The sequence below is a fragment of the Coregonus lavaretus genome, assembly GCF_964263955.1.
Source record: "Coregonus lavaretus genome assembly, chromosome: 4".
NCBI classification, from domain to species: Eukaryota; Metazoa; Chordata; class Actinopteri; order Salmoniformes; family Salmonidae; genus Coregonus; species Coregonus lavaretus.
Genome location: NC_139991.1, coordinates 54,082,300 through 54,106,849, shown reverse-complemented (window position 1 = coordinate 54,106,849; position 24,550 = coordinate 54,082,300). Strand labels below are relative to the sequence as shown.

The 24,550-nt window shown below is 49.6% G+C and overlaps 1 protein-coding gene across 1 annotated transcript in view; it reads left to right on the top strand.

Annotated features, from left to right (window-relative positions):
- LOC311127924 (RIMS-binding protein 2-like) overlaps window positions 1-24,550 on the top strand; it is a gene marked incomplete at both ends in the record, with an annotated part of 66,644 nt that overhangs the window by 17,861 nt on the left and 24,233 nt on the right. The window contains 1 exon segment of the mRNA XM_084159823.1: window positions 13,928-14,017. Coding sequence (XP_084015949.1) covers window positions 13,928-14,017 — 90 coding nt within the window.

Sequence of the window (24,550 nt, the reverse complement as noted above, 5' to 3'; positions counted from 1 at the left end):
GAGAGTTGCTTATCATTATGAAGCAGAAGAGTCTTATGGAAAATGTACTGCAGATTTTTCATTTCCAATGTGATATACTGTCATGTTCTTGTTGTGGAGTCTTGTTGTTATTGAGAAGTGAAAGGGTAAAATACTGTAGGCCTATGCAACACTGTATATATTACTCAGTGTCTAAGTCAATGACAGCGAAATAACATTCTCAAAACAAGAAGTCACAGATTTTGCCCAGTAGCAATGCAAGGGTGACTAGTCAGTATACCCACATGGATGATGACATGATGATGACGTCCATTAAGTGCGCAAAGGCCACGGCTAGCCAAAGGAAGGGGCTGTCTGAATTTAGAAAGCCTTTACTACTGCTTGTCCAAATAGCTGTGATACATGGCCCACAAATCAACACAACTTAAGAAGTGTTTTTAGTTACGTTGCCGGGCAACTGCCTCTTCCTGTCTCTGCGCTGTTAATGACTGAAATGACCCCTCGAAGTGAGAGAGATGGAAAAGCAGACCTATTTCAGTAATACCACCAGTTTTTTCAGTCAAATTCAGCAATACAAATGTCTTGTCTATTTTCTGTAGAATCTCAGCCATATGAATCTTATACGCAAGATCTAAAACGAGGAGTTGTCTCTGTCACCACAGAAGCAATATGTGCAAAGAATATGACACCATTGAAATGTAGGGCCTTCCTGGATTATTTCAAATCTGACTAATCGGATTAAGTCATTTTGGGCCCCAACAGTACTGGGCACACACACACTGATTAAGGCATAAAATTATGAGAAGAAGACGGTGTGTTTGTGTGTGTGCATGCGTGCGTGTGTGTGTATTTGCTCTGATTGTGTTTGTGTTAAAACTGAGAAGATTACTAATTCAACTGGCCAGCAGCAAGCATCACAACACACAGCAGATTATTCAACCAATCAAGCATGTTTTAGGTTCAGGGTGTGCACCTGATTCCCTTAACTCTTTAGGACACATCTCATCATGCACCATTGATTCTTATGTCATACTTTCTTATGACTTCATAATTATCCCTTTTCTTATTTTTCTTCCTCTCGTTCCATCGTTCTCCTCCTTTACCCCTCAGGATCTTGCTCAATGCTCAGGTGTGTGTGATCAGCTTTTATCACATTTAAATAAAGGTTGTTTGTCTTGCACATCCTTACCCTGCACACACACACACACACACACACACACACACACAAACAGCGTATGCAGAGGAACGCCATCTGTATACACACAGTCTCCCAGCGTCAGAGCCCTGACAGACAGAGAACTACAGTATGTGTCTACAATCAAACAGTTTCCGCCCATTCTGCAGTCACCGACAGCATACACTTTTAGCATTCTAGCAGTTAGCATTGTCTTGCTTGTGTGTGTGACTGTGTGTGTGACAGAGAGAGCAGCATCAATCAAGCACTGCCCAATTAGCCCCACCCCATATACTATGCCTGCTCCACAGCTGCAAGGAGGGGAGCGGAGGAGGGGAGGAAGGGATCGGAGGAGGGGTCTATCCACCCCCAGACAAACCCTTCAGCAACTATCTCCAGCCTTCAGACAGTCAGTCAGGTAGTGAGGCAGTCAGTCAGGCAGCCCACTGGAAGCCCAGCCCCCAGCAGGCAGGCAAGCAGGGCAGCTTCCTCCTCGTAGGACAGCTCCCGATGTTGCAGCACGGCCCTCTGGAACTCTACTGCTGCTGGTAGGAGATTAATTCAGCACCCGGGATTCTGGAGCTAGCTGCACAACCAGAGAGCCTGAGAGAGAGAGAGGAGGCAGAGAGAAAGAGAGAGACAGAGAGAAGAGAGAGATAGTCAGGAGGCAGAGAGATAAAAAGACAGGGGGAAAAGGGGGACAGGCTCATGCGCCGCTGCTGCTGCAGCCGCCTGACATTTAGCCACCCAAGATAATAGGAAGGAAGGAACACTAGCAACATCTCAGTCACAGTGCTACAATGCTACCGTAGCTAGCCAACAGACACGGTAAATACTGCTCCTCCTTATCACCACTTGGCCTCCCCTAACTACTGCTCCCTCCCTCCCTCTCTCTATCCCCTAGGTGTCTTGCCTGTGTTTGGCGCATGTGTGTGTGGCTATGTTTGTATGGCAGCCATGTGTGTAGTCTACATGGTTTGGTGTTTTAGTGTAGCACATGCAGCTCTGTGGCTTGCTGAGGGAAGCCTCTCCCATGTACTGTGCCGGAGGAGAGCTGGGAGATGCATTGCAATAGTACATTAGGAACACTGGGCACTTCAACGTTGTTAGCTCTGCCTCACTGTACTCTGCCGTCTGTGTGGTCATTTAGGCCTGATGTCACCTACACTCTCCTGTTGGAAATTGGGTGGGGGGGAATACAAATGAGAAAGTACTATAGAGATAATGTACAATGTAACAGTGTCTTTTCCTGATTTTGGAGTTTGGTTATGTGAACCTCTCCCTTTGCCTGGCCGAGGGGATGAAGACGATGGGAATCTCCCCAGCAGAAATTTGCTCTTGGATCCCAATACTGTGTTGTATCATAGATTTAGCTACAGGGTGTAGATTCCGCTTCTACAACATGAAGACTGATTGAATTCCTTGTAGACGAAGAAGGAGAGAAATCTGTGTATCCCTGTGTAAGTCTATTTTTGATGATAGGGAGGATGCTTTTTGGAAATAGCCTACCTCCACTTACTACATCATAGCTGCATTGATATTGGTCTCGACTACTGCTCTCTTCTCATGGTGGAGGTAGGTTCTAGAAACAAAGCTGAAACTAAATAACTTAGATCCACTGATATTTACTCTAGTTACAATTTTATTGATAAAGGATGTGTGTGCAACTGTGTGTGTCATCAGGCCTGAGTGTACCCTGTACATATGCTTATGTGTGGTTTGTGTGGGTGTGTGAAAGGGAGCAAGGAAAGACGAGAGATTGTAGATGGAAAAGGAGGGGTTTACAGCCCACTCTGCAGTATTTCGACAGGCATGCTTCTCTCTCTCGTTCGCTCTCTCTGCCTCTCTCTCTCTCTCTCTCTCTCTCTCTCTCTCTCTCTCTCTCTCTCTCTCTCTCTCTCTCTCTCTCTCTCTCTCTCTCTCTCTCTCTCTCTGTCTTTCTCTCTTTCTCATTCTGTGGATGTGAAACCTCAAACAACAGAAGAAGCTGCAGCAGTGACAGGAGCGGCTCATGCGCCTCCTCTTCCTCATTCTGTGCTTACTCCCTCTCTTCCTCCTCCCTCTATTCTCTGCGCAGACTGGCAGCCAGTGCCAGCTGAGCTCAGCCGGATGCCAGGGGGTGAGAGGGGAGACAGGAGGGATGGAGGGAGAGAGGAGTGGGGAGGGGGTACCAAACCTCTATTTTGAATCCCCGTCCGGCTGATTTTCCTCCTCTTCTGTTGAGATTAGCGGTGGAATAAGACAGCCTTAACTAATCTCAATGTTCCTGAGGACACAGAGCCAGAGGGAGGGCTCAGAGTAGTCACACACATGCGCACAAAACACGCATGTTTGCGTATACACACACACACACACACAGACACACTTAGATCCATGTGCTGACACCAATAAGCACATAATATGCACACACACACACACACATGCACGCATGCATGCATGCACTTACATGTGCAAACACACACACACGTACAGACGTACACACATGCACACGTACAGAGTCACATACATACACACGTACACACACAAACACACACACTGAATCCCATCCATGATGCATTTGCTTGTCAGCACAGCATGTACATAAGTTTTTGTGTGTGCACACGTGTGCGGTGTGTGGCCACAGTACAGTACAGTGTGCAAGTGAGGCGTATCAGTGTTTGCAGGTGGGTCAGACCAGGTGACTCAATGTTCCCATGTAGACTGTGCATCTTTGATGGATTCATTTACTCATTTAATTCTGCCTGCCTGTTTGAATAACGGATGAAGTAAAGAGCCTTTGCTTACACTGCTGTTCTGCTGGCTCATAATTAGAATACACATCTGACCCGCTGGGATCTGAAAACACTGGCAGTGTAATATGGTGCAAATGAGGTTAGTGGCGGCTATTCGCTTTCACCGCCGATATTTTACCTGGAAGAGAGGGTTTCTATAGCAACCCAACAAACCCCCTCCCCCACCTCCTCACATACAGTGGGGAAAAAAAGTATTTAGTCAGCCACCAATTGTGCAAGTTCTCCCACTTAAAAAGATGAGAGAGGCCTGTAATTTTCATCATAGGTACACGTCAACTATGACAGACAAAATGAGAAAAAAAAATCCAGAAAATCATATTGTAGGATTTTGTATGAATTTATTTGCAAATTATGGTGGAAAATAAGTATTTGGTCAATAACAAAAGTTTCTCAATACTTTGTTATATACCCTTTGTTGGCAATGACACAGGTCAAACGTTTTCTGTAAATCTTCACAAGGTTTTCACACACTGTTGCTGGTATTTTGGCCCATTCCTCCATGCAGATCTCCTCTAGAGCAGTGATGTTTTGGGGCTGTCGCTGGGCAACACGGACTTTCAACCCTCCAAAGATTTTCTATGGGGTTGAGATCTGGAGACTGGCTAGGCCACTCCAGGACCTTGAAATGCTTCTTACGAAGCCACTCCTTCATTGCCCGGGCGGTGTGTTTGGGATCATTGTCATGCTGAAAGACCCAGCCACGTTTCATCTTCAATGCCCTTGCTGATGGAAGGAGGTTTTCACTCAAAATCTCACGATACATGGCCCCATTCATTCTTTCCTTTACACGGATCAGTCGTCCTGGTCCCTTTGCCGAAAAACAGCCCCAAAGCAAGATGTTTCCACCCCCATGCTTCACAGTAGGTATGGTGTTCTTTGGATGCAACTCAGCATTCTTTGTCCTCCAAACACGACGAGTTGAGTTTTTACCAAAAAGTTTTTATTTTGGTTTCATCTGACCATATGACATTCTCCCAATCCTCTTCTGGATCATCCAAATGCACTCTAGCAAACTTCAGACGGGCCTGGACATGTACTGGCTTAAGCAGGGGGACACGTCTGGCACTGCAGGATTTGAGTCCCTGGCGGCGTAGTGTGTTACTGATGGTAGGCTTTGTTACTTTGGTCCCAGCTCTCTGCAGGTCATTCACTAGGTCCCCCCGTGTGGTTCTGGGATTTTTGCTCACCGTTCTTGTGATCATTTTGACCCCACGGGGTGAGATCTTGCGTGGAGCCCCAGATCGAGGGAGATTATCAGTGGTCTTGTATGTCTTCCATTTCCTAATAATTGCTCCCACAGTTGATTTCTTCAAACCAAGCTGCTTACCTATTGCAGATTCAGTCTTCCCAGCCTGGTGCAGGTCTACACTTTTGTTTCTGGTGTCCTTTGACAGCTCTTTGGTCTTGGCCATAGTGGAGTTTGGAGTGTGACTGTTTGAGGTTGTGGACAGGTGTCTTTTATACTGATAACAAGTTCAAACAGGTGCCATTAATACAGGTAACGAGTGGAGGACAGACGAGCCTCTTAAAGAAGAAGTTACAGGTCTCTGAGAGCCAGAAATCTTGCTTGTTTGTAGGTGACCAAATACTTATTTTCCACCATAATTTGCAAATAAATTCATTAAAAATCCTACAATGTGATTTTCTGGATTTTCTTTTCTCAATTTGTCTGTCATAGTTGACGTGTACCTATGATAAAAAGTACATGCCTCTCTCATCTTTTTAAGTGGGAGAACTTGCACAATTGGTGGCTGACTAAATACTTTTTTCCCCACTGTATGTGTGTGAACATGTGTGTGTGCCGCATTGACTGCTCGCAAAACGCACCATAAGCGTTAGTGTCATTAAGCCAGTGGGGCTGAAGAGAGTGGGGAGTGTTTCAGCCCTATGCATAGTAGTAGTACCACAGGTATTGAGCAGTTGCATTTTACAGTAGAATCCTACATAGCTTCTTAGTCTAGGCTTGTTTGTAGTTGTTTTATCATTTGTAGTCTTTTGGTTGCTTTGACGTGAGCCTGTTCCTTTTATTTTATGTTTTACCTGCTCTCTTTCCAGTATCTATCCATCTCCTCCTCTCTTCCCCTCATCCATCCTCTCACTCCGTCTTATCTCCCTGTCTCCCAGTGCAGTGGTTCCGTGCTTCGCAGTGTTGAATCATTAGTCAGTGGAGGACTGAGCCACAGCAGGACTAAACACTGAGGCTGAGGGGAGCAGGCCATGGGGACAGCATGGAGACTGTATATGGTCCTGTTCAAACACAGCCAACATGACAGCCACCTCTACATGGGACTGCTCCAGTCACGTGTCACCGAGCCAGGCTCTCTAGAGGAGGAGGGTCCACAAGCCCAACTGACTGTACTGTAGAGTCAACAATATAGGCCTACAGGACCTAGTGTGATCCTCTTTTATGTGCATTACAGTACCATCACCATGGAAACAGTGGGCTAAGTAACGTGGCAGGGATGCAGGTTGAGGCTGGGCGGTTCAGTGTATTTCTAGCATGCATTTTAACTGTGTAATGGGGTCAACCTTGAATTATTTAGCTGATCTTCAGTCGTATGTTTTGCTAGAGATTTGGATATTGTGTGTTGTGTTGTGGGGGGAATCCTAGTCAGACATGGGTAAGTCCCTGCCATGGGGATTCTTAGTCACCTTAAAGCTCCCTGAACCACCAAAGTGACATAAAAACCTTGGGGGGAATTTATTTGTATTCTTTCCTTTTGATATTATCCAGTGTGACGAATAGGAACAATAGGTCCCGGTGATGTCAATAGTATTATGTCATCTGTTTGACTGGAAGGGTTTTTAGTCACGTCATCTGATGCGGGCTCTGCTCTCCCCTGACCACTCTTTGCCAGAGTGGAACATCCCACTTCCCTCACAGTCCTGGGGCCCGTTTGTTCTCTAGGGGCCAATGCATTTCACCCTGGCCCCAGCTGGATCCTTTCCATTATACACACACAAACACACCACAACCAAAGTAGGGAGGTTAAGCACGGTAAAGGGAGAGGAGGATGTGGAGGAGGTGTATTATACAGTGGAGAAGTTAATCCTTCTTGACTAGCGCTGGCCTTTTTCTTGGCAGTGCTCTGCCCTGTCTCCTTAGTGAAAGCCTGGCTGAGACTCATCCTGCTTTGTGGAGGCAGGTGATGGGGGTCTTTCTCTGTGCCTCTCACAAGCAGCCAGCTCAGGAGTAACAACCTTACACGCATAGTTTGTTCCTTAGACTGTCTGGTTGTTGAGAGGCTAGCAATCTGCAGGAATAAATAGTCACACTGCACGCAGTACCATCTCAATCCCAAACGATGTTGCTTACATCTGTCCGATCCTCTCATCGCCGCAAGTATATAGAGGCTAGGAGGAGTTGCTGATTTGTAATTGGGCGTAAATCAAAACTAGCACCAGCTCTCTGAGAATTTCTCTCTGGCCACCCCTTTTTATATGTTGTATCTTCGCTCATACATCTCAACTGATATATTAACAATTCAGGAGATGGGCATGATCACTTTACCCCATCAAACCTGCCTTCTCCTTTTGGCCAGTGCAACAGGACAAGGACAAACGCTAAAGTCTGGCCTGTTGTTATGTTGGTGATTCAGTGGCTCAGGCTGATTTTGTCATTTGGTCAAATAGCAAAGATGACAATGATGGGTAGCATGTATTTTTTTATTTATATCAAAGGATCCATAAATACCGTTTTTTTCTTCTCGCACACACCTCACACAGCACAGGAGAGAGGTAGAAACATAGCACACACCCTATACATGTCAGAGGTTGTGTCCCTACTGACACCCTACTCCCTTTATACTGTGTTACTTTAGACCAGGGCCCATGGTCAAAAGTAGTGAACTATATAGGGAATAGGATGCCATTCGGGATGTATCAATAGATTTCAGGGCTGATGTTGGTTGAGATAGAAGTTGCCCTTTACCACAAGACCGGGTCTTATTGTTTAAATCCTTATAGGTTAAGACTAGGGTTGTAGAGACTGTTCCTGGATCAGAGTTTAGAGGCAGCCCCTCCCTAAAGCTGCTGGCTATGCAACCCAAACATAGCCAGTGTTCACTGCTCACAGTGCAGTTCTTCTTTTTGCTGTACACTGAGCCAGCTGTGTCCTGGCAGCAGAGTCCTCGTTTCAACCTGGCACTGTTTTAGAGATGCCCCACAGGCCTGCTACCACCAACATACACACACACTTACAAACACAGAGCACATATACTCATGGCACGTACTCATGCATGCTCGCAAGCACACACAAACACACAAACACTGTATTAGCCCCACTCACTTGTGTTTTATGAATGAGCTACCTGTAGAGAGCCAACAGAGAGAGGTGAGAGGAACATTGTTAAATAGAATCTGCTGAAAGCCCTATCATACTATGACTGAAGGCACATGGCCTCTATCTCTGTTGCTGGGAGCTGGCTGGTAGTGCTCAGCTGGCGCTGTCCAAGGTCCTGATTCTTCCAGACCTCAGATGGTGCTGAAGGGACAGCTGATCGTTCAATTTAGGTTATGGGCCATGTCACATTCCCTTTGCCCTTTCGCTGTCCTACATCATCTGCATCACACTGGACTAGCACAAAGTGGTAGTGTGGCTGGAGGGAATGGGGGTCAGAGTTACAAAAGATGGGCTATGTTCCAACATCCACCCTAGCGTATGACTTAAAATGCATGCCCAATACGTTGCTGCATTCTAAGTCGTGTGCTAGACTAGTGTTGATATTGAATCTAAACTGAACATGTTATTGACACTTTTAACATGCTTCAGTGAATACTGCAATGCTCTCTATAAGGATGTCTTCTACATTTGTTTTACATGAACTCTGATGCCCCTGATGATATAACGTAGTGCTATGTTATAGCTCCACCACCGCAGTAAATCTCAGTGTGACATGCCTGCCAGTAATCCCATCAGAGACAGTATAGAGACCCCCTAATAGAGGCACCCAGTGTCTCCCTACTGTTCCCAGTAACAAAGCTGCTCCCACATGACGTCTCATTAACGTAGGATATCCCCCCGGAGGTTAAAGGGACCAGCGGGAAGCCACAGGATCCACATAAATTAATTTAGTCTGAAGAAACACACACACACACACACTCCTTAGTGCATGTCTAAGACATTTAAGAAAATAGCTGTTTAGGTATAGATAAACCAACCATGCTGAATACATTTACACTACACCCTCACCAAGACATCGCTAGTGATGAAATATGGGATTGGTAGACTGGCGTGTATAGGCCTAGGAGATATTCAGTATGCTTTGTTCGTGTCATTGTATGGAATGATTGAATGCCTAGTCATTGTCTTTAATATCAGGTAACATTAGCATGGCACAGGAATGATAACATGTCTGAAGACTGAACTGACCCATACATTGTTCTGACAGGTGCACAGCATCACACACCCAGCATAGGATGCTGACATCATCACTGCAGCTGCCAATGCAGTGATGTTCCCCTGAGAGACTGAAGGGACGATTTTATTTTTCTTCATCAATACTCTGTATTCTGTGGCTGTAGGCAAGGGGAAACGCTGTCATAGCAACCACCTGGTGAAAAGCACACACAAAAAGAGAGAGAGAGTAGATGGAAGAGAGAGAGAGACAGTGCTCAGGACATGCATAGATGTGCTTCTCTCCGTGTGATTTAGACATTGACTAAGGACTTCAAAGAGAGACTGGTTATACTTTATTTGGACAGTCCCTTATACAGTCAGGTCCAGAACAATTGCTCAGATAAAGTAATATATTTTTTCTCTCCAAAAGATAGGGGTCAATACGATTGGCTCCCCTGTTTTCAATACCTCACCTAAAAAAAAATCCTACAATATGTTATGAGATTGGAGAACACATTAGGAGGGATCTTAGACCATTCCTCCATACAGAATCTTTCCAGATCTTTGATATCCTTCGTCTGTGCTTATGGACTGCCCTCTTCAGTTCAAACCACAGGTTTTCAATTGTTTTCAAGTCCGGAGACTGATATGGCCATTGGAAAATGTTGATTATAACAATTTCTTTGTGGACTTTGATGTGTGCTTGGCAAAGCTGGGGAAGCTACTCTGAAATATATAGTTTACCAAGCTACCAATTACTTCACACTGGAAGAAGTGAAGCTATGCTAAAGCTACCCTTAAGACACATCTCGTTTACTTAACTAAAGTTACTTTGAAAAAGTAGTTCACTACATCCAAACTACATCCAAAACTAAATCCAAAAATTATGAAATGTCATAGACTTCAAATTGCAAGAATAGATCCCTCAGGAGTCAAATGTTAACATAATGTGTAATTTAGCCTATTAAACACAACAACTATGTTTGAAGTGAGAATTAGGCAGGTCTGATGCTAAAAAAGAGAGAAATCTTGCCTACTTTACCCATATTTGCTGTTCTTTTTTCCCAAAAAAGCAGTGTGTAGTTCCAGCAGTTAGCTACACCACTACATGGCAAAAAAGTAATGAACTACTGAAAATACTACCAAGATTTCAATTTAATTCAACTACCACAAAGATACAGCAAAATGTAATTCAATGACTAGTTGAACTACATGTAGTTCACTACTCCCCATCACTGGTGCTTGGGTTTTTTGTCTTGCTGGAAGATCTGACTTGGGGCCAAGTTTCAGCCTCCTGGCAGAGGCAACCAGGTTATTGGCTAAAATGTCCTTGTACTGGATACATTTCATGATGCCGTTGACCTTAATTAACAAGGGCCCCAGGACCAGTGGAAGCAAAATAGCCCCATAACATCAAAGATCCACCACCATATTTGACAGTAGGTATGGGGTTATTTTCTGCATACTGTATCTATCCTTGTTTCGACGCCAAACCCACCCACTGCTCTGTGTGGTCAAAGAGCTCTATTTTCATGTCATCTGACCATAGCACCGGTTCCAATCCAAGTGCCGATGCAGTTTTGCAAACTCCAGGCGTTTACATTTGTTGGATGACATGAAAATAGAGCTCTTTGGCCACGCACACCATTGGTGGGTTTGGTGTTGAAATAAGGATGCCTAGTCAAATCAGTGATGTTACCTTGACAGGCTGAAGGGACACGTTTTTTTTTGTATTCGTCAATACTCTCTCTGCATTCTGTGGCTGTAGGCAAGGAGAAGAGCTGTCAAAGCAACCACCTTGTGAAAAGCACAGAGAGCGTGAGAGAGAGAGGGGGGGGGGGAGGGGAGAACAGAGGTTGGGATGATGATGGGGGTGCGGGGGAAAATCAGCCGGAGCTGTCAGTGTGAATTAGTCACTGGGAGTGTTGAGGGCTCTCTCTCTGCTGGTCTGTCCACCCTCGACCCAGCAGGCAGGCACGCAAATATGGATTTCAGACACACAGACACTGCCTGTCTGTGTTGTAGGTCCCGTGTAGCTCAGTTGGTAGAGCATGGCGCTTGCAACGCCAGGGTTGCTAGCGATTTCCACGGGGGGCCAGTATGAAAATGTATGCACTCACTAACTGTAAGTCGCTCTGGATAAGAGCTAAAACAATTAAATGAAAAATATATATCTCTACAGCTGAGCACCAGTCCTTACTGGAAATCTATGCTTTTCAGCACCACTTGCAGTTTTTTTTAACCATGTGTCTTCATTTGTTAACCCTTCGTGGGGTGAGTTTTACTGCATTTTGTCAGTGTTCTATTTTTGGAATTTCACAGCAAGTTTGAAGTATCCATAGAATGTTCAACAACAGCATGCAATCTGTACACATCAAAGGATTAAATAAGCAATCCAACTCTTCACGAGGTTAGGAATAGAGGGTTGTGTTACAGGTAGCGGGATCAGTGTGAATCTCTGACTCTTAGGAGGAGGAGACGTCACTGCCTGCCAGTGTACCCAGTCATACCCATGTGAGGGGGGTCAGGCCTGCCTCTCTCGCTCTCTCTTTCTCTCTCTGTCTTTATCTCTTTCTATCACTCCTCCCTCCCTCTCTTCTCTCTCCCCCCTCAATTGTGTCTGTGTGTGTGACAAACAGTGGTGTTGACACAGAGGCCGTGTCCAGTCCTCTCAGGTCTGAGGCACAAAGTGGATCTGGCACCTGAAGTGCACTAACATCAGGATTAGCCATGTAGGAGAGGTGTCTCCACAGCCAGTGAGTGGTACAGTACAGTAGATTACACTGAAGAGGTGTCTCCACAGCCAGTGAGTGGTACAGTACAGTAGATTACACTGAAGAGGTGTCTCCACAGCCAGTGAGTGGTACAGTACAGTAGATTACACTGAAGAGGTGTCTCCACAGCCAGTGAGTGGTACAGTACAGTAGATTACACTGAAGAGGTGTCTCCACAGCCAGTGAGTGGTACAGTACAGTAGATTACACTGAAGAGGTGTCTCCACAGCCAGTGAGTGGTACAGTACAGTAGATTACACTGCAGGGAGAGAGGAAGGGATGGGGAGAATGTGTTACACAATCAGATTAGGAATGCACCCCCCATACACACCGCTCTGTGTGGCACCTTAACACCTACACATAGTCTCAGGCGCACACACATACATGCACGCACCCATGCACGCACTCACACACACACTTACTCACTCACAGTGGCAGTCTGTTGTTTATTGAGTCCCTCCATATGTGCAGACGATTTGATGATAGGGAGCATGCTGAGGCTTTACCGTCCCCACAAATCCTCCTTCCACCCTGGGTCTAGAGCTAGCATCCACCCTCACAGCACTCTCTCTTGCTTTCTCTCGCTATCTCTCTCTCTCCTCGGTCTCTCTGTCTCTCTGTTGCCATCTTTCTCTCTCTCCCTCTCTCTCTCCCCCTCTCTCTCTCTCTCTCTCTCTCTCTCTCTCTCACTCTCTCTCTCTCTCTCTCACTCTCCATCTCCCTCTCTGTCTCTCTCTCTCTCTCTCTCTCTCTCTCTCTCTCTCTCTCTCTCTCTCTCTCTCTCTCTCTCTCTCTCTCTCTCTGTGTGACTCTTTCTCTCTCTCTCTCTCTCTCTCTCTCTCTCTCTCTCTCTCTCTCTCTCTCTCTCTCTCTCTCTCTCTCTCTCTCTCTCTCTCTCTCTCTCTCTCTCTCTCGCTCTCTCTCTCTCTCGCTGTCTCTCTGTTCAGGACTTAAGCCTGTTACATAATTGTATTAAAGCAGGAGTCACTTCACACCTCTTTCACTGTGTGAGATTTGGCATTATCCTCTCAAGATCTGGCAGAGGAAAGACTGCCTCTCAACTGCTTTGTAACAAATGGCACCCCATTCCCTATGTAGTGCAGTAATTTTGACCAGGGCCCATAGAGCTTTGGTCAAAAGTAGTGCACTATGAAGGGAATAGGGTGTCATTTGGGACACACCAATTGAGCAGATTTGATCATCAACATGAGGATGACTACTCTATCATATGCTGATTCATCTCCTGGATCATTAGAGATCTCAAAGTGGCACTGTTAATGGTGTTGGCCACATACCAAATAGAGGGTGAAAACGTGCAGCTGTCTATTTTGTCTTCTAGATCAGTGGTTCTCCATCCTGGTCCTGGGGACCCAAAGGGGGACCCATTTTAGTTTTTGCCCTAGCTCTCCACACCTGATTCAAATCATCAGATCCTGATTTTTTATCAGCGGTGTGGTGCTAGGGATAAAACAAAAATGTGCACCCCATTGGGTCCCCAGGACCAGGTTTGAGAACCACTGTTGTAGATAACAAAGTGGTTTTGTGTCCTGGTAAACCGCTTCGGCCCACACAAGGATACGACAACCTGAGACTAATGTCTCTCTGTTGTATAACTACACATTTGCAGGTGGAGTTACTATACAACATGCATTGTAGCTGATTGTAGCCTATTGCTGTCCTGTACACACTATTACAATGCACCGATATCACCATTCAATGTACTGTCACATTGAGACTAATGATCTATTTCTCCCCCACCCTCTCTCTCTCTCTCTCTCTCTCTCTCTCTCTCTCTTTCTCTCGCTCTCTCTCTCTGTCTCTCTCTCTCTTCTGCATCTATTCCACCCCCCTCCTCTCTTTCCCTCCACAGAAGACTCAGCTCCAGGATGCGTTGCAGGATAAAAATTGCCTGATCCTTGAGTTGTCCAGCCACAGCCTGAAGGCATCAAAGTATGACCAGGTAGGTAAGAGACTCAGTCTGCATCCCAAATAGCAGTGTACTACTGTGTAGGGAATAGGGTACCATTTGGGATGTAGCCTCAACCTCGTCCTGTAGCTCAGCCCAGTACAGTGCTTATATCACTTGATCAATGGGCAGATATCATATTGGCCTTTCAGGCCCCCAGGGGTATCCCTCACAGAGGAGGCTCTACATTACACTAACTGATTGAATCTGTGATCCATCCCCTTGCACAATTTCACTGCCTGTCTCCGTAGGGAGATGATGCTTGTCATGGTTAAGTGGAATTGTATACATTAGATGAAGAGTGTATTGTGTATCATGGATGCTGGGACATTTGTTAGCTGTAACAGAATGTGCTAGCCAGTGATAGATGATATTCATAACAGCATTGAACAGATAGGCTACCATATGGACGTTGTAGAGTTTTGTAGTTGAAGTGCATTGCCAACGGAGGTGGAGAGACCATGCTCGTAGCACATAGGCCAGTCATAATGATCAATGCCCACACTAAAGGCTTTACTACTCTCTAAACACTGGGACACAAAACCAAGACACCACAATGACCCAAACATCACAGCATCACTTCCCAGACTCTGTGTGTGTAAATCTATCTCTCTATCTCATTTCCATCCAGCAGGCCCCACAGACGCAGACGGACGTGCGCTCACACACACACACACAGACTGGGAGCGTGAGTGAGTGACCGTCTGTGATGGTGTGGGGGGGGGCGGCTAGCGCTAATGGTGTCACTTTCACGGGGCCAAATTTGACACGTGTCCAGAGAATAGAACAGCTCGGCACTACTCCATCCTAATCCCATAGCCGGCTCCTCACGCATGCTGCCCACATGCCACGGCCAACAGAAAGGAGCCATCTGTCACCGTCGGCAAAGATGAGCCTTTGAGATGGAAGAGAGAGAGGGGGGACAGAGTAGTGCGGTGCCCCAGGTACCTGAGCCCAAGCCTGGGTCTGACGCTACTACCTGAGAGGACATGGTTAGCGTTAGCATCAGAGGCAGTGATCAAAGGAAGAGTTAGCGTAACGCTAGCCGAGGTGCTTGTCTCTCACTTTCTGGGTGTTAATGAGATTGTGGAGAGTCAGTAAATAACATGGGAGGGATAAAGGTGTCAGGGGGGCGATTTCTCAAAATCAGACGACGTGAGACCGATGGGAGATGCGAGCAGAGCGGCCTTCCTGTATCAGAGGATGGGGGCGTATAGACAAGAGGAGAGGGGAGAGTGAATGAGTGCTGAGAGGAACGTGTCAGGGCTGTCTGGTTGATGGGAGGGAAATCAAGGGACTTGTTGTGATTTAAGCCAGGTCAGGGCTCTGTGCAGGCCAGTCAAGTTCTTCCACACCGATCTCGACAAACCATTTCTGTATGGACCTCGCTTTGTGCACGGGGGCATTGTCATGCTGAAACAGGAAAGGAACTTGACTAGCCTGCACAGAGCCCTGACAGAGCCACAGAGTTGGAAGCACCGAATAATCTAGAATGTCATTGTATGCTGTAGTGTTGAAATTTCCCTTCACTGGAACTAAGCAACCTAGCCCGAACCATGAAAAACAGCTCCAGACCATAATTCCTCCTCCACCAAACTTTACAGTTAGCACTATGGATTGGGCAGGTAGCGTTCTCCTGGCATCCGCCAAACCCAGATTAGTCCGTCGGACTGCCAGATGGTGAAGCGTGATTCATCACGCCAAAGAACGCGTTTCCACTGCTCCAGAGTCCAATGGCAGCGAGCTTTAAACCCCTCCGGCCGATGCTTGGCATTGTGCATGGTAATCTTAGGCTTGTGTGCGGCTGCTCGGCCATGCAAAACCATTTCATGAAGCTCTCAACGAACAGATCTCGTGCTGACATTGCTTAAAGAGGTAGTTTGGAACTCGGTAGTGAGTGTTGCAACCGAGGACAGACGATTTTTACGCGCAGAGCGCTTCAGCACTCGGCGGTCCCGTTCTGTGAGCTTGTGTGGCCTACCACTTCACGGCTGAGCCGTTGTTGCTCCTAGACATTTCCACATCACAATAACAGCACTTATAGTTGACCGGGGCAGCTCTAGCAGGGCAGAAATGTGATGAACTGACTTGTTGGAAAGGTGGCATTCTATGACGGTTGTCAAGGGCTGAGGTGTATGGAGTGTGGAAGTCAGGCGCAGGACACCGAAGTTTAGTCCAACAAAGTTTACTGTGAAAACCACTGGGCAAAAATACAGTAAACGGCCTCAACAACAAAACCGAGGCGAGCAATACGCAAACCATGCGTATAACAAATAAACAAGAAAACAAATACAAAACACGCAGCACTACGTTCAGGCGGAGAACAACACACAACCTAACCAATACAACACAGGCAACTTATAGAACACGTAATCAGACACAAACGGACACAGGTGTGACAGACAGACAAAAGCAATCACACATAGAAACATTCAACGGTGGCAGCTAGTACTCCGGGGACGACGAACGCTGAAGCCTGCCCGAACCAGGAGGAGGAGCAGCCTCGGCAGAATCCGTGACAGTACCCCCCCGGCCTCGGGGACGGCCAGGAGGACGCGGACCCGGGCGCGTGGGATGCCCACGGTGGAACTCCGTCAGGAGGGATGGATCTAGGATGTCCCTCCTAGGCACCCAGCACCGTTCCTCCGGACCGTACCCCTCTCACTCCACGAGATACTGGAGACCACCCATCCGGCGCCTCGAGTCCAAGATGGTCCGGACTCTGTACGCCGGGACCCCCTCGATGTCCAAAGGGGGCGGAGGGGTCTCTCCTATCTCATGTTCTTGGAGTGGGCCAGCTACCACCGGCCTGAGAAGAGACACATGGAACGAGGGGTTAATATTCTTGTACTCAATAGGCAATTGTAACCTGTAACACACCTCGTTCAATCTTCTCAGGACTTTAAAGGGCCCCACAAACCGCCGACCCAGCTTCCGGCAGGGCAGGCGGAGGGGCAGGTTTCGAGTCGAGAGCCAGACTCGATCTCCCGGTGCGTATACCGGTCCCTCACTGCGGTGGCCATCGGCGCTCGCCTTTTGTTGACGGATGGCCCGCTGCAGATGGACATGGGCAGCGTCCCACGTCTCCTCCGAGCGCCGAATCCACTCATCCACCGCAGGGGCCTCGATCTGGCTCTCGTGCCATGGTGCCAGGACCGGCTGATAACCTAAAACACACTGGAAAGGTGTTAAATTGGTGGAGGAGTGGCGGAGAGAGTTCTGGGCCATCTCTGCCCAGGGGATATACCTAGACCACTCCTCCGGCCGGTCCTGGCAATAGGACCTCAGAAACCTACCCACATCCTGGTTGACTCGTTCAACCTGCCCATTGCTTTTTGGGTGGTACCCCGAGGTAAGGCTCACCGAGACCCCCAAGTGTTCCATGAACGCCCCCCAGACTCTGGAGGTGAACTGGGGACCTCGGTCAGACACTATATCCTTGGGGACCCCATAGTGCCGGAACACGTGGGTAAATAGGGCCTCAGCGGTCTGTAGGGCAGTAGGGAGACCCGGCATTGGGAGGAGACGACAGGCCTTAGAAAACCGATCCACAACGACCAAAATGGTGGTATTCCCCTGGGAGGGGGGTAGGTCGGTCACAAAATCCACCGAGAGGTGGGACCATGGTCGTTGTGGAACGGGCAGGGGATGTAACTTTCCCCTGGGCAAATGTCTAGGCGCCTTACACTGGGCGCACACCGAGCAGGAGGAGACATAAAACCTCACATCCCTAGCTAACGTTGGCCACCAGTATTTCACGCTAAGGCAGTGCACTGTCCGGCCAATACCTGGATGTCCAGAGGAGGGTGATGTATGAGCCCAATAAATAAGGCGATCACGAACCTCGAGCGGAACGTACGTCCGCCCCACCGGACACTCGGGGGGAGTAGGGTCGGTACGCAGTGCCCGCTCGATCTCCGCATCGACCTCCCACACCACCGGAGCCACCAGACAAGACTCCGGCAGTATGGGAGTAGGCTCAATGGACCTCTCCTCTGTGTCATACCGCCGGGTCAGGGTGTCTGCCTTACCGTTCTGGGACCCTGGGATGTATGTGATCTTAAAAACAAACCGGGTCAGGAACATGTTCCACCTAGCCTGACGAGGGTTCAATCTCCTAGCTGCCCGGATGTACTCCAGGTTACGGTGATCAGTCAGAATGAGGAAAGGGTGTTGAGCCCCCTCAAGCCAATGCCTCCACACCTTTAGGGCCTGGACTACAGCTAACAGCTCCCTGTCCCCAACGTCATAATTACGCTCCGCCGAGCTGAGCTTCTTAGAGTAGAACGCACAGGGGCGGAGCTTAGGTGGCGTGCCGGACCGTTGCGACAGGACTGCCCCAATGCCGGCCTCGGACGCGTCTACCTCTACTTGGAATGGTAAAGAGGGATCCGGATGCGCCAGCACCGGGGCCGAGGTGAACAGGTTCTTCAGTTTGACAAATGCCCTGTCCGCCTCAGCTGACCACTGCAAACGAACCGGACCCCCCTTTAGCAGGGACGTAATGGGAGCTGCAACCTGTCCAAAGCCCCGGATAAACCTCCGGTAGTAATTAGCAAAACCCAAAAACTGCTGCACCTCTTTTACAGTGGTTGGAGTTTGCCAATTACGCACGGCCGACACACGGTCTACCTCTATCTCCACACCAGACGCGGACAACCGATAACCCAAAAAGGAGACGGACTCCTGGAAGAACAGGCATTTCTCTGCCTTGACATACAAGTCATGCTCCAACAGTCTTCTCAACACTCGGCGCACCAGGGCTACATGCTCGGCTCGTGTAGAAGAGTACACTAGGATGTCATCGATGTATACTACCACACCCTGCCCATGCATGTTCCGGAAAATCTCGTCAACAAAGGATTGGAAGACTGAAGGAGCATTCATTAACCCATAAGGCATGACGAGATACTCTTAATGACCCGAGGTGGTGCTAAATGCAGTTTTCCATTCATCCCCCTTCCTAATGCGCACCAGATTGTACGCGCTCCTGAGATCCAACTTTGTGAAGAACCGCGCTCCGCGTAATGATTCTGTTATAGTCGCAATCAGTGGAAGAGGGTAACTGTACTTAACCGTGATCAGATTGAGACTACGGTTGTCACGGTTTCGGCCGAGGCTGCCTCTCTCCCTTGTACGGGCAGGTTTCGGCGTTCGTCGTCTCCGGAATTCTAGCTGCCACCGTTGTATGTTCTATGTTTCCTGTTTGATTAGTTTTGTCTGTTAGCCACACCTGTCTTGTGTTATGTCTCATTAAGCACCCTATTTAGTTTCCTTGTTGTTAGTGTAGTGTTGTGTGTAATTGTTTCGTGTCAGGTGTTTGTGCGTTACCCGTGTTTCGGTACGCCAGTTACATTATAGCTTCCTCCTCGATTGAGGAGAGTTTTTTGCGCCCTGTGTTTGTGCGCTCGTGTTTGACGCCTGTGTGCGTCTGTTTGGCCTCTGGCCGTTTTTGGATTGTTTTGCTCTCGCTAGTAAAGTCTTGTTGGACTGTACATCTGCTTCTGCGCCTGATTCCACACCACACCATTTATACACCGTGACAGAATTACACACCCGACGAATCAGCAGGAGCCGAAGCAGCCCCGACGAGACTGGAGGTCCAGGTTCGGGAACAACAGGACCAGATACAGCAGATGGGGACCGCCCTGCAGGAGGTGATCACCACGCTCCGAGGCTGGGGAGCGCCTCCACCACCTCCCTCCCTGCCAGCACCATCGGCCAGTCCGCCCATTCCAGCGCCAGAACCCCGAGGAATCCGACTCTCTCTCCCGAGGGCCTACGACGGAACCGCGGCTGGGTGTCAGGGATTCCTCCTCCAGGTGGAGCTGTACCTGGCCACCGTACACCCGGCACCCTCGGGGCATGAGAGCGTGTCCGCCCTGATCTCCTGCCTGTCCGGGAAGGCGTTGGAATGGGCCAACGCGGAGTGGAGGAAGATCGACGCCGAGACGATCACCTACAACAAGTTCTCCCGCCGCTTCAGGGCGGTGTTTGACCATCCCCCAGAGGGGAAAGCGGCGGGGGAGCGTCTGGTCTTCCTCCGGCAGGGGAGGAGGAGTGCCCAAGAATTCGCTCTCGAATTCCGTACTCTAGCGGCAGATGCCGGGTGGAATGAGCGGGCCCTCGTCGATCTATACAGATGTAGCCTACGAGAGGATGTCCGTCGGGAGCTGGCTTGTAGGGACACCAGTCTCTCTTTCGACCAGCTGGTCGACATGTCCATCAGGCTGGATAACCTATTGGCCACCCGCGGACGTCCTGAGGGGGTCCGTCCATTTCACCCTCCAGCGCCTCCGAGCCGTGTCCTATGGAGCTCGGGGGCGCTGGCGCTAGAGAGAGGAGGAGTCGGTTGGTTAGGGGGTCCATCCACTGCACCAACTGTGGTCGGGGAGGACACACCGCAGCTAGGTGCTGGGGATGGCCTCCTGGGAGGATGACGACAGGTCCCGCACTGGGGATTCCCTCCAGGTGAGTAGGCGCCCCACTCACCCAGAGCTCACTGTTGCCCATTTTTGGATGCCTGTGCGTTTTCCACAGGTAGCACCTCATTCCCAGCATAAGGCGCTGGTAGATTCAGGCGCGGCTGGGAATTTTATTGATAAAAAGTTTTGTTTAGCGTTAGGGATTCCCCTTATTCCTGTTTATGTTCCTTTTCCCGTTCATGCCCTAGATAGTCGTCCGTTGGGTACGGGCTTAATCAGGGAGGTCACGACGCCACTTAGGATGTGTGCACAGGGGGATCATCAGGAGATGATTCAGCTGTTCCTGATTGACTCTCCTGCGTATCCGGTGGTGATCTGCTCAGTGTGTGGGTAGATGTTTGGGCGTTTCCGTAGGGGCTACCTCGGTGGAGAGTCCAAACCAGGTGCCCGCATTGCACGTTCCCCCTGAGTATGGGGATTTGGCTATTGCGTTTAGTAAGGCGAGGGCGACGCGGTTGCCACCCCATAGGCAGGGAGATTGTGCGATAGACCTCCAGGCAGGAGCTGCGCTCCCACGGAGCCATGTGTATCCTCTGTCTCAGGAGGAGAAGAAAGCTATGGAGATTTACATAGACGAATCTCTGAGACAAGGATACATACGGCCTTCCACTTCCCCTGCGTCCTCGAGTTTCTTTTTTGTGAAGAAAAAGGATGGTGGTTTGCGCCCGTGCATCGATTACCGTGGTCTCAATCAGATTACGGTGAAGTACAGTTATCCACTCCCGCTGATTTCGACCATGACTGAGTCGTTGCATGGGGCGCGTTTCTTCACTAAATTAGATCTCAGGAGCGCGTACAACTTGGTGCGCATCAGGGAGGGTGATGAATGGAAGACAGCCTTTAGTACCACCTCGGGCCATTACGAGTATCTGGTCATGCCATACGGGTTGATGAATGCTCCGTCAGTTTTCCAATCATTCGTGGATGAGATCTTCAGGGACATGCAGGGGCAGGGGGTGGTTGTGTACATTGATGACATTCTCGTGTACTCGCCTACCCGTGTCGAGCATGTGGCCCTGGTGCGTAGAGTGTTGCGGAGGCTGGTGGAGCACGACCTGTATGTGAAGGCAGAGAAGTGTCTGTTTTTCCAGGAGTCGGTCTCCTTTTTGGGTTATCAGTTGTCTGCGTCAGGGGTGAAGATGGAGGTAGACCGGGTGTCGGCCGTGCGTAATTGGCAAACACCAACCACTGTGAAGGAGGTGCAGCAGTTTTTGGGGTTTGCAAATTACTACAGGAGGTTTATCCGGGGTTTTGGACAGGTGGCAGCTCCCATCACGTCTCTGTTGAAGGGGGGTCCGGTGCGTCTTCAGTGGTCGGCCGAGGCGGACAGGGCGTTAGGGAGGCTGAAGGACCTGTTTACCTCGGCCCCGGTGCTGGCGCATCCGGATCCCTCTTTGCCGTTCCAGGTAGAGGTGGACGCGTCAGAGGCCGGTTTAGGAGCCGTGCTTTCACAACGGTCTGGCGCGCCACCTAAACTCCGCCCCTGTGCTTTTTATTCTAAGAAGCTCAGTCCGGCGGAGCGGAACTATGACGTAGGGGACAGGGAGCTGTTAGCCGTGGTACAGGCTCTAAAGGTGTGGAGGCACTGGCTTGAGGGGGCTCAACACCCTTTCCTCATTTTGACGGACCACCGTAACCTGGAGTACATCCGGGCGGCGAGGAGGCTGAACCCTCGCCAGGCAAGATGGAGTATGTTCTTGACCAGGTTTACTTTTAAGATCACGTACATCCCTGGGTCACAGAATGGTAAGGCAGATGCGCTGTCTCGGCGGTATGACACGGAGGAGAGGTCCGTGGAGCCCACTCCCATACTGCCTGAGTCGTGTCTGGTGGCACCGGTAGTGTGGGAGGTCGATACTGAACTCGAGTGGGCGTTACGCACCGACCCTAGTCCACCACAGTGCCCGGAGGGTCGGAAGTACGTTCCGCTCGAGGTTCGGGATCGATTGATCTATTGGGCTCACACGTCACCCTCCTCTGGACATCCGGGTATCGGCCGGACAGTGCACTGTCTTAGTGCCAAGTACTGGTGGCCCACGTTGGCAAGGGATGTGAGGGTTTATGTTTCCTCCTGCTCGGTGTGCGCCCAGTGTAAGGCGCCTAGACATCTGCCTAGGGGTAAGTTGCTACCCCTGCCCGTTCCACAACGACCATGGTCCCACCTCTCTGTGGACTTTATAACAGACCTTCCCCTCTCCCAAGGGAATACTACCATCCTGGTCGTTGTGGACCGGTTCTCTAAGGCCTGTCGTTTGCTCCCCATGCCGGGTCTTCCTACTGCCCTACAAACTGCCGAGGCACTGTTCACCCATGTGATCCAGCACTACGGGGTACCCGAGGACATTGTGGCTGATCGGGGTCCCCAATTCACCTCCAGAGTCTGGAGAGCGTTTATGGAGCGGTTGGGGGTCTCGGTGAGCCTCACCTCGGGGTACCACCCGGAGAGTAATGGGCAGGTGGAACGCGTTAACCAGGATGTGGGTAGGTTTCTCAGAACATACTGCCGGGACCGGCCGGAGGAGTGGTCAAGGTACGTTCCCTGGGCCGAGATGGCCCAGAATTCCCTACGCCATTCCTCCACTAACCTAACTCCATTTCAATGTGTGTTGGGTTACCAGCCGGTTCTGGCACCCTGGCAGCAGAGCCAGATCGAGGCTCCTGCGGTGGATGAGTGGGCGCGGCGCTCGGAGGAGACTTGGAACGCTGCACACGTCCACCTACAGCGGGCCCTCCGACGTCAGAAGGCGAGCGCTGATCTCCACCGCAGTGAGGGACCGGTGTACGCACCTGGTGATCGAGTCTGGCTCTCTACCAGAAACCTGCCCCTCCGCCTGCCCTGTCGGAAACTGGGTCGGCGGTTTGTAGGGCCATTTAAAGTCCTGAGAAGGTTGAACGAGGTATGTTATAGATTACAGCTACCTGTGGAGTATAAGTGTATTAACCCCTCGTTCCATGTGTCCCTTCTCAGGCCGGTGGTAGCAGGCCCGCTCCAAGAAAATGAGATAGGGGAGACTCCTCCGCCCCCATTGGACATCGAGGGGGCACCGGCGTACTCCGTGAGGTCCATTTTGGATTCGAGACGTCGGATGGGGGGTCTCCAGTATCTAGTGGAGTGGGAGGGGTACGGTCCGGAGGAGCGGTGCTGGGTGCCGAGGAGAGACATTTTGGACCCGTCGCTCCTGACGGAATTCCATCGGGGGTATCCAACGCGCCCTGCTCCACGTCCTCCGGGTCGTCCCCAAGGCCGGAGTCGGCGCACGTCTGGAGCCGCGCGTCAAGGGGGGGGTACTGTCACGGTTTCGGCCGAGGCTGCCTCTCTCCCTTGTTCGGGCTGGTTTCGGCGTTCGTCGTCTCCGGAATTCTAGCTGCCACCGTTGTATGTTCTATGTTTCCTGTTTGATTAGTTTTGTCTGTTAGCCACACCTGTCTTGTGTTATGTCTCATTAAGCACCCTATTTAGTTTCCTTGTTGTTAGTGTAGTGTTGTGTGTAATTGTTTCGTGTCAGGTGTTTGTGCGTTACCCGTGTTTCGGTACGCCAGTTACATTATAGCTTCCTCCTTGATTGAGGAGAGTTTTTTGCGCCCTGTGTTTGTGCGCTCGTGTTTGACGCCTGTGTGCGTCTGTTTGGCCTCTGGCCGTTTTTGGATTGTTTTGCTCTCGCTAGTAAAGTCTTGTTGGACTGTACATCTGCTTCTGCGCCTGATTCCACACCACACCATTTATACACCGTGACAACGGTAATCAATACACGTGCGCAAACCCCCGTCCTTCTTCTTCACAAAGAAGAAACTCGAGGAAACCGGGGAAGTGGAGGACCGTATGTAACCCTGTGCCAAGGACTCGGCTATGTAAGTCTCCATGCCGCTGTCTCCTCTTGAGACAGGGGATACACACGGCTCCACGGAAGTGCCGCTCCTGTTTGGAGATTTATCGCACAATCCCCCTGTCTATGAGGTGGTAGCCGTGTTGCCCTCGTTTTGCTGAACACAAGTGCTAAATCCTCATATTCAGGGGGAATGCGCATTGCGGGCACTTGGTTCG